The 14,255-nt window shown below is 46.5% G+C and overlaps 1 protein-coding gene across 2 annotated transcripts in view; it reads left to right on the forward strand.

The window, feature by feature from the left end:
- The first annotated feature begins 10,544 nt into the window (after window positions 1-10,544).
- Window positions 10,545-14,255, forward strand: part of THAP7 (THAP domain containing 7) — a 37,979-nt gene continuing 34,268 nt past the window's right edge. Inside the window, exons 1-2 of one of the 2 annotated variants that reach the window (XM_056543020.1) lie at window positions 10,545-10,675; window positions 12,625-12,731. In XM_056543020.1, coding sequence (XP_056398995.1) covers window positions 12,652-12,731 — 80 coding nt within the window. In that variant the 5' untranslated portion in view covers window positions 10,545-10,675; window positions 12,625-12,651. The remainder of the gene's footprint in view (window positions 10,676-12,624; window positions 12,732-14,255) is intronic. The other variant, XM_056543021.1, reaches the window with a different exon arrangement.

Raw genomic sequence — 14,255 nt, forward strand, 5'->3', positions numbered from 1 at the left:
ATATATTAGTTGTCTCCAAGCTGTGTTACTCCAGCTGTTACAAAACTACAACTCCCAGCATGCCCGGACAATAAAGCTCTATTGCATATATACATTTGGCATTGGATCACATTGGATTTTTGCACAGACTGAAGACCATTTTTCTTTTGACCATTTCTGCATGATTTCATCAGGGGATTTCTCATAAGTTAGTCATTGATGAATACATTATACAGAAATGAGACTCCTTAAGCCAGTGTATCTCAATCTGGGTGCCTCCAGCTGTTGAAAAACTACAACTCCCAGCAACATTTAGACTCCCAACACATTTCTATTTCATCTGCCATGATTTCATCAGGGGATTTCTCATCAGTCAGTCATTGATAAATACAATATATATATATATATATATATATATATATATATATATATATTGTATTTATCAATGATTGATTTATGAGAAATCCCCTGATGAAATCAGGGCAGATGAAATAGAAATGTGTTGGGAGTCTAAATGTTGCCGGGAGTTGTAGTTTTTCAACAGCTGGAGGCACCCTTACACAGGAAACGCCTTAAAAGGGTATTCTTTTTTTTATATCAATTGGCTCCAGAAAGTTAAACAGATTTGTAAATTACATCAATTAAAAAATCTTAATCCTTTCAATAATTATCAGCTGCTGAAGTTGAGTTGTTGTTTTCCGTCTGGCAACAGTGCTCTCTGCTGACACCTCTGCTTGTCTCGGGAACTGCACAGAGTAGAAGAGGTTTGCTATGGGGATTTTTCTTCTAAACTGGGCGTTTCCCGAGACAGGTGTCATCAGAGAGCACTTAGACAGAAAAGTACAACTCAACTTCAGCAGCTCAAGTACTGAAAGAATTACGATTTTTTTAATAGAAGTAATTTACAAATTTGTTTAACTTTCTGGAGCCAGTTGATATATATATATATATATATATATATATATATATATATAAGTTTTTTCCTGGATAAACCCTTTAAGCCAGTGTTTCCCAATCTGTGTGCATCCAGCTGTTGTAAAACTACAACTCCCAGAAAAATTTTGACTCTTAACACATTTCTAATTCGTCCGCCATGATTTCATCAGGGGATTTCAGTCATACATTGTATAGACATTTTATAGACAGTGTTTCCCAACCAGAGTGCCTCCTGCTGTTGCATAACTACAACTCCCAGCATGCCCGGACAGCCAACGGCTGTCCGGGCATGCTGGGAGTTGTAGTTTTGCAACAGCTGGAGGTCCGCAGTTTGCAGATCACTGCTATATATGGTGTAAAAGGGGGATGAGGGCACCAGCATGGGTACATCTCTGTGCCATATGATTCCAAAAATGTCTGTACAGCCCCCTTGTCTATAATGGATATAGAGAGGTAAGCTCGGCGCCATTCAGAGTATGACAGCTGACTGCACACAACTTATATACGGATCCTGACATCTGTATGTGCTTTATATAGGATTCCATCCCGTCATCCTTCATGCCTATAAATATATATAGAGATACAGTACATAGGGATAAATATGGAAAGTAATCATCCCCCCCCCCCCCCCCCCCCACGCAGCACATTCCTTTTATAGAATCGGCGAGCGTTCTATCCTAAATATAACAATGCAGAAGACTGGATGTTCTCTCTTTATATAGGGTCACGGCGTCAGCCTGGGATCTGGAGCCCCTGTCCCCCATAGTTTCTAACCTCATCTGTTTGTCTGCACTGATTTTTCTCACAGCCTATTTGAAGCCGACATGCAGTGTAAAGCACAGGGGACAGACGGTACGGCAGGAGATGGATTTATGTTCACACGGGGGAATATTCCGTGGGATATTATGCAGGAATATTCCCAGTGTGGGAACTCCCCATGTTCTCCCTGCTGTTCCCGGCGTTCGTTTAGAGTGTTGGGTGCAGCGCCGGAGGCTCGTGATGTCAGGGTCACGGACCCCTCAATGCAAGTCTATGGGAGGGGGCATGAAGGCTGTCACGCCCCCCTCCCATAGACTTGCATTGAGGGGGCATTACTGTGATGTCACGAGCCTCTGCCCTGCATCACCAGTCTAACGGAACGGAGCGAAGTTCACTCTGTGCACCCGATGTCTGGGGTACCGCAGCCGAGAACGCTGGGGGCCCCAGCAGTGGGACCCCCCGGGATCAGACATCTTATCCCCTATCGTTTGGATAGGGGATAAGATGTCTAGGGGCAGAGTACCCCTTTAAGGGCTGGTCCTGCAGGACTCCTGCTAATGGGAACTGCGTTCCTGCTGTGGAAAAATTGCAGGAACTGCGTTCCCATGAGTTCCTGCAGGACTAGAGCCCTGAATATTCCGCACGAACATTCCGCTGCATTAGCGTCCCATTGATTTCAATGGGATTCTGCTGCACTGGAATTTCCACGGCGGAATCCCGATTCCGGCGTCCACAAAAAAGAATAGACCTGTCTAGTTCACTCGGAAATGCATCGCAGTCTATGAGATGGCGCACTTCCGCGGGAAGTGGTCCTCATACCCATCGGAATATTTGAATGTGGTGGAATGTCTACATGTGTTTTCCGTGCGGACATTCCGCACATTTTACATGGCCGAAGAAGCATCAACAAGGCTGCAGACCCCGATAACAGCTATAAAGTAGCCGGCAGTGGACAAAAGGAATAGCAAGAATATTAGGTTCACACAGACAGCGGGCGCCGGCAGAATATGTCGGCGCTAGGACCACACAGAAATGTGGCATCTCCATAGACGGCAATGCATTTCCGAGGGGATTCCGCAAAAAGAATTGAGATGTTTCTGCCACGTACACAGTGCAGCAGGATCGCATTGAAAACAATAGGACTTTGCTGCAACTGAATTCCCTGCGCTCGCTTCATAGTCCGGTGTCTAAAACTGCGTCTTAAAGGGGTACTCAGGTGGAAAATTATTTATTTCATATCAACTGGTGCTAAAAAGTTATACAGATTAAAAAATTACTTCTATTAAAAATCCTTCCAGTACTTATCAGCTGCTGTATGCTCCACAGGAAGTTGTGTAGTTCTTTCCAGTCTGACCACAGTGCTCTCTGCTGACCCCTCTGTCCATGTCAGGAACTGTCCAGAGTAGGAGCAAATCCCCATAGAAAACCTCTCCTGCTCCGGACAGTTCCTGACATGGACAGAGGGGTCAGCAGAGAGCACTGTGGTCAGACTGAAAAGAATGACACAAATTCCTCTGGCACATACGATAACTGATAAGTACTGGAAGGGTTAAGGTTTTTATATACAAGTAATTTATAAATCTATTTAAAAGGAGAACTCCGGAATAGGAAAATTATCGGCCATACTGCCGGCAGTATGGACGAAAATTTTCCTTTTCCGGAGTTCTCCTTTAAAGGAGTAGTCCAGTGGTGAACCCAGTGGTGAACAACTTATCCCCTATCCTAAGGATAGGGGATAAGTTTGAGATCGCGGGGGGTCTGACCACTGGGGCCCCCTGCGATCTCCTGTACGGAGCCCCGACAGCCCGCGGGAAGGGGGCGTGTCGACCTCCGCACGAAGCGGCGGCCGAAACGCCCCCTCAATACAACTCTATGGCAGAGCCGAAGCGCTGCCTTCGGCAATCTCCGGCTCTGCCATAGAGATGTATTGAGGGGGCGTGTCGGCCGCCGCTTCGTGCGGGGGTCGACACCCGCTATCTGGCCGGAGAGCCTGGCCCCTGTACAGAGAGATCGCAGGGGGCCCCAGCGGTCGGACCCCCCGCGATCTCAAACTTATCCCCTATCCTTAGGATAGGGGATACGTTTTTCACCACTGGACTACCCCTTTAACTTTCCGGCACCAGTTGATATGATTTTTTTTTTCCACCGGAGTACCCCTTTAAGTGACTTTGATGCGAGCACAGGAGCAGACACTCACCTATCAGACACTCACCTATTAGAGCTATCAGTAGGCAGACACTCACCACTAATGACCGGGATCGCCGCTGCCCGTCATTCACCTTTTAGACGCCATGATCAATGCCAATCAAGGCGTCTAAAGTGAAAGTAAAAGTTCCCTAACAGCTTAGTGGAGCTCATGGAGCCCCCGCAACGTGATCGCAGTGATTCGATTAGCTAAAATGACGAAGAAGGGTCCCCTCACCTGCCTCCTGCTACCAATTGCCGATCCAATAACGTAGCCTGGCTATATCAGTAGAGCGCTGATCCCACTGTATAATGCTAGGCCAGCGGTCTTCAAACTGTGGCCCTCCAGATGTTGCAAAACTACAACTCCCAGCATGCCCGGACAGCCAACGGCTGCCCGGGCATGCTGGGAATTGTAGTTTTGCAACATCTGGAGGGCCACAGTTTGAAGACCACCGTGCTAGGCCATAGACATAGCATTATACAGTGAATGCAATCTAATGACTGCATATAATAATAGTCCCCTAAAAGTGTCAAATAAAAAAAAAAAAAAAGATCTAAAACTAAATTACCCATATTTTACCATTATACAAAAAAATTTAAATATATAAAAATATTAAAATATTTTCTAACTATTAAAATGTAATGTTTATAATCCCACATAGTAAACAGCGTAAAGGTAAAAAGTGATCAAAAGCAGTACAATAATAGAAAAACTATATAAATTGGGTATCGTTTTAACCATATAACCCCCAGAATAAAGAGAACATGTCAGTTTTATCATAAAGGGCTGGGATAAGATGTCTGTTCGCGGGGGAGAGGGTGGCCGCTGGGACGGTGGCGGTGCTACGGCGTTCTGAACACGGATGTTTGAAGCTCCCGTGTTCGTGACGTCACACCACGCCCCCTCCATTCATGTCTATGGGAGGGGGGCGTGACGGCTATTGCATAGCCGTCACGCCGCCTCCCATAGACATGAATGGAAGGGACGCGATGGCTGGGGTCGCCCGTCATTCAGCTAAGTTGGCTCCACGCACCCGATGACTGGGGTGCCGCGCCAGAGATCACAGGGGGTAAGATAGGGGATAAGTTGTCTATAGGGGCGGAGTGACAAATGAATAGAAAGGGTAAAGTTCTTTCAGCTCACCTCCTCCGCGGTCTGCACGGACTTGAGCCTGGCCTGGCTTGGTACTTATGCGTAAATGAAGAAAGAGTATGGACGCGTTCCGAACGCATGCGCGTTCTTGATCACCACGTGGTGATCAAGAACGCCCATGCGTTCGAAACGCGTCCATAGGGGAGGTTTGCTGACCAGGTGAAGGTGGATGGTGCGTGCTCTGCATTTTTAAAGAAAAGTCTAATAAAGGATCTACGTTTTAGGGGCGGAGTACCCCTTTAAACACTGAAAACTTTCTCTACGCACCATATTATTTCTACCTGCAAGTTCGGTAAATAATGAGGTTTCATATCCCGTCTCTGTTTTTCTCATTTCTGCATCCAAATATTGGAAAACTTGTTATAATTTAGTGTAAATGTAGTCGAATCATGTTTGGTTTTCAATTGAGACACAAAATTCTACAAAGATTCTTCATCTCCTGTCCCAATCATGAATACGTCATCCATATACCGTGGCCACGCGAATGACCTGTCCGTGCCCGTTCCACCAAAGACCGCTCTTTCTTTGTACTGGGACGTAAAGACATTGGCCAGACAAGGTGCCACCATTGGGACCATCGATCTACCGTGGACTTACAGATAAAAATTCCTGCTCAGATCGAGAATACATTTTTTGTTAGAACAAATTCAAGTAAAAAGCTGCGTCCACTGATTTCTCCATTCGACTTGAATACACGATTTTTACAACTTAAAATCGTATAAAATCGTATATAAAGTCGGATCCATTACACACATCCGATTTGATCCGCATCCGATTGCACACAATTTTTGTTCAGGTCTGAAATCGGGTTTGATCATGATTTTTCCCGCAGACTGAAAATCGGATTCAAATCGTGTATAAAAAAAAAAAATATATATATATATATATATATATAATGAAGTTCAATGTAAATCGTATTTGATCGTGTAACTGTGCGATTTTATCAGATTAATCGTATCCGTAATTTTTGTTCACACATCCGCAGTAGTTGCCAAATAGTCTGTCACGCCCCCTCCCATAGACTTGCATTGAGGGAGCAGGGACGTGACATCATGAGGGGGGGGCGGGGTTATGACGTCACGCGCTCCAGTGTTCGGAACAAAAGCTGAGCAGCGGAGTACCCCTTTAATCCTATTAGAGCAAGATGGGCCAGCGCTGTGGGAAAAACACTCTGACAATTATCACACAAGAAAGATGTGTCAGGAAGTGGAGGAATGTCTATGAAACATTGTCTTCATCAATCAAGACTTAAAGGGGTACTCCGGTGGAAAACTTTTTTTTTTTTTTTTTTAAATCAACTGGTGCCAGAAAGTTAAACAGATTTGTAAATTACTTCTATTAAAAAATCTTAATCCTTCCAGTACTTATCAGCTGCTGTATACTACAGAGGAAATGCTATATACCGTATTTTTCACCGTATAAGACGCACTTTTTCTTCCCCAAAACTGGGGGGAAAAAGTCGGTGCGTCTTATACGGCGAATACACCCCTATCGCTGCGGTCCCTGCGCCCATCAATGGCCGGGACCCGCGGCTAATACAGGACATCACCGATCGCGGTGATGCCCTGTATTAACCCTTCAGACGCGGCGATCAAAGCTGACCGCCGCGTCTGAAGGGGAAAGTGACACTAACCCGGCTGTTCAGCGATTTTACCGCGGCGGTCCCGAACAGCCCGACTGAATAGCCGGGTTAGTGCTTACAGGACACCGGGAGGGACCTTACCTGCCTCCTCGGTGTCTTCTCCGTTCAGGGATCCCCTGTATGGCCGGCGCTCTCCTTCCTCGTCATCACGTCGTCGCGTACGTGCGTCGGCGTGCGTAACGACGTGATGGAGGCGACGGGGAGCGAGGACACCCGGCCGGCAGCAGAGACGTTCCAGAGCGACGGGGACACGTGAGTATTACCTCCTATGCAGTGGTCTTCAATCTGCGGACTTCCAGATGTTGCAAAACTACAACTCCCAGCATGCCCGGACAGCCAACGGCTGTCCGGGCATGCTGGGAGTTGTAGTTTTGCAACATCTGGAGGTCCGCAGGTTGAAGACCACTATTGGGTTCAAAATCTTAATTTTTTTAGATTTTGCACCTATAAATTGGGTGCGTCTTATACGCCGGTGCGTCCTATAGGGCGAAAAATATGGTACTACAGAGGAAATGCTTATCTTTTTAGATTTCTCTGATGTCATGAGCACAGTGCTCTCTACTGACCTCTGCTGTCCATTTTAAGAACTGCCCAGAACAGGAGAAAATCCTCATAGCAAACTTATGCTGCTCCTGACAGTACCTAAAATAGACAGCAGAGGTCAGCAGAGAGCACTGTGTTCATGACATCAGAGAAATCTAAAAAGATAAACATTTCCTCTGTAGTATATAGCCCCTAAAAAGTATTGGAAGGATTAAGATTTTTAAATAGAAGTAATTTACAAATCTGTTTAACTTTCTGTCACCAGTTGATTTAAAAAAAAAAAAAGTTTTCCACATTAGTACCCCTTTAATTAGATTTGTTTGATAGACTAAATAATCTTTCATATTTTAGTTCCAACGTTTATCCTCTGTAATTTAACAAAACTTTTTAGATCAGAAGATGCTAAAAAAAAAAAAAAATGGCGGTCAGTAAGAGATGGTTTTAAAAGATACAGTACTAAAAAGGAACATGCGTCAAAAAGTGGTTCTGGTGCCTCCAAACTCACAGTGTACAAGCCAATAGTCTCCAATTTCTTCGAAAATGCTTCAAACTTCAAAAGTAAGTATATTTCTGCCAAAAAATGTTTTTTTGTTTTTTTTTGGGTTATGACAACCAATCCGATTGCATCTTTCAATTTTCACAGGACTCTTTAAAACAGGGGCTGTCTGATTGGTTACTATGGACAACTCCCCAACTCTTTCTCTCCACAGGTTTTGATAAATCACCCCACTATACGCCTTGGAAATAACATACAGTGACCCCCGACCTACGATGGCCCCGACATACGATCATTTCAGCATACGATCACTCTCAGAGGCGGCATAAACATACGATGCTTTTGTATGTCTGGGCCATCGCATAAACGGCTATCCTCCAGCACAGACTGCTTCAGCTGCCACCGGATAGCCGTTTACGGTGCCCTGTGTGGTCCGCTGACGATCACTTACCTGTCCTCGGGACTCCGGCGCGTCCTCTTCGGGATCCCCTGCATCGTCGGCGCTCTCCATCTTCGTCATCACGTTGCTGCGCACGCCGTCCCGTCATCCAATAGGAGCGGCGTGCGTAACAACGTGATGGCGACAACGGAGAGCGAGGATGCTGGGGAAGCAGAGGCCTTGCTGGAGCGTCGGGGACACCCCGGGGACGCGGCGACAGTGATGGACGGCGTCATCCAGGGCAGCGGTGACGAGCGGTGACGGTCCGGAGCAGCGGGGACAGGTGAGTATAACCTCCAATACCAGTGGTCTTCAACCTGCTGACCTCCAGATGTTGCAAAACTACAACTCCCAGCATGCCCGGACAGCCAACGGCTGTCCGGGCATGCTGGGTGTTGTAGTTTTGCAACATCTGGAGGTCCGCAGGTTGTAGACCACTGTCCTATACTTTACATTGCACGGATCCCTCAACATACGATGGTTTCAACAAACGATGGTCCATTTGGAACGGATTCCCATCGTATGTTGAGGGACCACTGTAATTGTTTTTCATTCTCAGGACAACATCAAGTCTTTCAGCAGCATAAGGGTACGTTCACACGAGCGGATCCCCAGAGCCTATTACGCTGCGGATCCGCCGGTGAAGCACCGTTGTATGCTGCCTTTACAGGTGCCTGCTCCTAGTAGCAATACGCCCCTACGAGCAGACAAGCTGCGATGTGCGAGTTGCCGTGCGGAAGCGCAGTATACGTGCACATGTGTGCGAGTACACCGCGCATGCGCAGCGACTCGCACATTGCTTCAGTGTGTCTGCTTGTAGCGGCGTATTGCCGTTCCGAGCACGCGCCTGTAAAGGCAGCATACAGCGGCCCGTAATACCCGCTGGGGATCTGCTGGTGTGTAATGTACCCTTAGAGAGGGAACAGACAGAGGGATCCATACTACAAACAGAAACTGCTCCACCTGTAAATGGAGAACCTTCTAAAACTCACTTGTCTGTGGCAGATCGAACCCAACATCAAATTATGCATGCCAGTAGACGAAAGACCACGATTTTAGAGATGGAGGGAGGGTGGAGTAGTGAAAAAGAAGATGCAGACCGTCAATTCCTTCTCTCACTACTCCCCGGTATGTCTACAATGATATACTCTGACAAGTTATATTTGCAGGGCAAAATTCTTAGTGTAAAGGGGTACTCCGGCCCTAAGACGTCTTATCCCCTATCCAAAGGATAGGGGATAAGATGTCTGACCGCGGGGGACCCCCACAATCTTGCATTCGGCACCCACCTCTTTGAGCTGCACGCCGCGCTGCCAGCTCACAAACTGCCGGGTGCCGACCGACCACGGGGCGGAGAATCGTGACGTCACACCCCGCTATTGGCACTATTTGCCTCTTGAGAAAGCTGATGTAACAGCGAAACATGTAGAGGCAATACAGTGTTACATTTTAAACATTATGCAGTGGGACATTAGGTATCTGCAGCACCTGTGTATTCTTTACTGGAGTATATATCTCCAATACACATACAGATCGCGCGGGGGGCGGGGTGTTCCAGCTTATAATATGTGGCTATCAATGTTATTTTGGATATTTTCCAATAAAGTTGATTATCCTTATATGTCAGGGGTGTGCGCCCTTGAATAGCGTTTTCTTCTTCTTTTTGTCAGCAGTGCATCAATATATCACGTTGCGGCGCCGCCCTCCTCTGTTTATTTTAGCTTGAGCCCCTCTACTATTGCAGTTCCTTAGACAGCAGAATTTCCACAATCCCGCACAAATTGCAGCAGAAAATCAGAATTGCAGCAGAAATTCGGTAGAATTCTCTAAACACAGAATTCTGCTGAAATTCAAGCCCCATTGAGTTCAATTGGATTCCGCCCGCAATTCTGAAAAGTTTGTCAAAAATGAAAAAAGGGTTAAAAGTAGTGTAACGGAAACAGTGAAATGCAGACGGGTACGCAGCGTGAACCGGTCGTGTTTCGGATCCATTTTGGAAATGAATGCTCGTCATACTGGCGCTCATGTTTGAAGTAGCTTATTCGGGAAGCCAAAAATGGCGCAATGGGCTATTGTGCGCAGTTTGTATAACTCCCATTGGGAATGAAGAAACAGCTCACACACAAAAAAATGAAAACTGATTGTGTCCTTAAAGGGTTAAATACAAGTGCGTTTTGTGCCTTCAGAATCCACAGTGTGAACAGGGCCTTACAGGGGTGTCTATAGTTTACACTCCTTGTATTGTGCCCCTCCATGATACACTGAGCTGACCCCTAGCCCGTGGCCCTTTAGCTGTTCCAGGACTACGACCCCCATCATGTCCTGAGCCCCAGATTGGAGATATGAGCTGCAGTGACAGTATGGGCGCTGCAGTGCGCTCCTCCGTCCAGCAGACGGCGCTGTGGTGATAGGCGGAGGACCGGGTGGGCTGTGTGCTCTGGATGAGTCCGGGGAAAGTGAGGATGGAGAGGGCGGCTGGAGGCGGGTGAGCCCGGACTCCTGCCGGTGGGGACTCGGTGTTCGTGTATAGGCAGCGGGCAGGTAGGTATATGTCTATAGGTTATGGATGGGGGAGGGGTGAGGCGGCCATCATGTTTGTTTATGTCCTGATCATGTGTCATCCACTACTACAACCCCCAGCATCCCCACCTGTATGGTGCTGTCTCTATATGGAGGAGTATATTATGTGTTTATATAGATCTGGAGCACTACAACCCCCAGCATCCCCACCTGTATGGTGCTGTCTCTATATGGAGGAGTATATTATGTGTTTATATAGACCTGGAGCACTACAACCCCCAGCATCCCCACCTGTATGGTTCTATCTCTATATATGCAGGAGTATATTATGTTTATATAGACCTGGAGCACTACAACCCCCAGCATCCCCACCTGTATGGATCTGTCTCTATATGGAGGAGTATATTATGTGTTTATATAGACCTGGAGCACTACAACCCCCAGCATCCCCACCTGTATGGATCTATCTCTATATATGGAGGAGTATATTATGTGTTTATATAGATCTGGAGCACTACAACCCCCAGCATCCCCACCTGTATAGTTCTATCTGTATATATGGAGGAGTATGTTATGTGTTTATATAGACCTGGGGCACTACAACCCCCAGCATCCCCACCTGTATGGATCTATCTCTATGTATGGAGGAGTATATATCCTTATGTGTTTATATAGACCTGGAGCACTACAACCCCCAGCATCCCCACCTGTATGGATCTATCTCTATGTATGGAGGAGTATATATCCTTATGTGTTTATATAGACCTGGAGCACTACAACCCCCAGCATCCCCACCTGTATGGATCTATCTCTATATGGAGGAGTATATTGTGTTTATATAGATCTGGAGCACTACAACCCCCAGCATCCCCACCTGTATGGTTCTATCTCTATATATGGAGGAGTATATTATGTGTTTATATAGACCTGGCGCACTACAACCCCCAGCATCCCCACCTGTATGGATCTATCTCTATATATGGAGGAGTATATTATATGTTTATGTAGACCTGGAGCACTACAACCCCCAGCACCCCCACCTGTATGGATCTATCTCTATATTGAGGAGTATATTGTGTTTATATAGACCTGGAGCACTACAACCCCCAGCATCCCCACCTGTATGGATCTATTTCTATATATGGAGGAGTATATATCCTTATGTGTTTATAGATATAGACCTGGCGCACTACAACCCCCAGCATCCCCACCTGTATGGTTCTATCTCTATATATGGAGGAGTATATTATGTGTTTAAATAGATCTGGAGCACTACAACCCCCAGCATCCCCACCTGTATGGATCTGTCTCTATATGGAGGAGTATATTATGTGTTTATATAGATCTGGAGCACTACAACCCCCAGCATCCCCACCTGTATGGATCTATCTCTATATGGAGGAGTATATTTCCTTGTGTTGATAGATAAAGACTTGGAGCACTACAACCCCCAGCATCCCCACCTGTATGGATCTATCTCTATATGGAGGAGTATATCTCCTTATGGGTTTATAGATAGAGACCTGGGACACTAGAAGTTCCAGCATGCCCTCTCAGTGCAGCAGCTGAGGATTCGTCACAGTGCAGCAGTTTTGCAGATGAAATATCACGTCACCCCGTGAGATATTGGGGTGCGAATGTGTTGAAACGATAGAAAAGCGCTGCAAGCGATACCTTATGGTGCAAGCGATACCTTACGGTGTTTCCCTACCTGGATGCCTCCAGCTGGGGCAAAACTACAACTCCCAGCATGCCCGGACAGCCAACGGCTGTCCGGGCATGTTGGGAGTTGTAGTTTTGCCCCAGCTGGAGGAACCCTGCTTGGGTAACACTGAGTTAAAATCGTGCAGGTGCGATTGCTACGTGTCAGACGTCACATGACCTCAGTAGTGATGTCACATGAGCGGATCGCACACGTTATAATGTAAATTTTTGTCTTTTTTTCCTCCGCCCCCCCCCCCCCCCCCCAGACAGGATCCACGCCTGAAAGGAACGAAATGGTGCGATCATGTTCTGCTGCTAACTGTGTCAACCGCCAGACAGCGCAGACCAAACGCAAGGGGATCACCTTCCACCGGTAAGTGACGTGGCTGGAGCAGCGAGTAGAGAACCGCGGGGTCTAAGGGTCCGTTCAGTAATTCCTCTTGAATTCTCCGCTCCAAATGAATGCACTTCTCCTCTGCCCATTGACTTTAAAGGGGTACTCCAGTGAAAAACTTTTTTTTATTTTTTTATTATCAACTGGTGCCAGAAAGTTAAACAGATCTGTAAATTACTTCTATTAAAAAATCTTCATCCTTCCAGTACTTATTAACTGCTGAATACTACAGTGGAAACTCTTTTCTGTTTGAAACACAGAGCTCTCTGCTGACATCACGAGCACAGTGCTCTCTGCTGACATCACGAGCACAGTGCTCTCTGCTGACATCTCTGTCCATTTTAAGAACTGTCCAGAGTAGGAGAAAATCCCCATAGCAAACATATGCTGCTCTGGACAGTTCCTAAAATGGACAGAGATGTCAGCAGAGAGCACTGTGCTTGTGATGTCAGCAGAGAGCTCTGTGTTCCAAAAAGAAAATAATTTCCTCTGTAGTATTCAGAAGCTAATAAGTACTGGAAGGATTAAGATTGTTTTTTTTTTTTTTTTTTTTAAAGAAGTAATTTACAAATCTGTTTAACTTTCTGGCACCAGTTGATTAAAAAAAAAAAAAAAAAAAAAAAAAAAAAAGCTTCCACCAGAGTACCCCTTTAATGATTTTTCCGCTGTCCTGTTCACACTGTGGAAATTCAGCTAGCGGAATCCAATAGAAGTCAAAGGTAAAATAATGTTCTGCCCGACATCGTTTTCGAGCGGAATTCAGAAAAGTCGAATTAAAGGGGTAGTCTAGTGGTGAAAAACTTATCCCCTATCCTAAGGATAGGGGATAAGTTTGAGACCGCGGGGGGTCCGACCGCTGGGGCCCCCCGCGATCTCTCTGTACGGGGCCCCCTCTCTCTTCCGAGATAGCGGGTGTCGACCCCCGCACGAAGTGGCGGCCGACACGCCCCCTCAATACATCTCTATGGCAGAGCCGGAGATTGCTGAAGGCAGTGCTTCGGCTCTGCCATAGAGTTGTATTGAGGGGGCGTGTCGGCCGCCGCTTCGTGCGGAGGTCGACACGCCCCCTTCCCGCTGGCTGTCGGGGCTCCGTAGAGGAGATCGCGGGGGGCCCCAGGGGTCGGACCCCCCGCGATCTCAAACTTATCCCCTATCCTTAAGATAGGGGATAAGTTGCTCACCACTGAATCACCACTGGACTACTCCTTTAAATAACCTCCATTATTCCTCTTCATTTCCGCTTGATGGATAAAATGACAGAAGGCAACAATTCCCTGACCGAAACTATTCCTCGTGAATTCCTCAGTGTGAACGCTCCCTAAAGCTGCTGTCAAACTACAACTCCCAGCATGCTGTAGATCAGTGTTAGGTTGGGTTCACACTGCGTCCTTGTGTCGGTTTCACTGTTTCTGTTTATTTTTTATGTTGATGTACGTGAAAAATGTCGTCAACAATGCTATAGTGTACAGCAAAACCAAACACCTGTATGGATCTATCTCTATA

Source organism: Hyla sarda, chromosome 10 (genome assembly GCF_029499605.1).
Source record: "Hyla sarda isolate aHylSar1 chromosome 10, aHylSar1.hap1, whole genome shotgun sequence".
In the NCBI taxonomy this organism is placed as follows: domain Eukaryota; kingdom Metazoa; phylum Chordata; class Amphibia; order Anura; family Hylidae; genus Hyla; species Hyla sarda.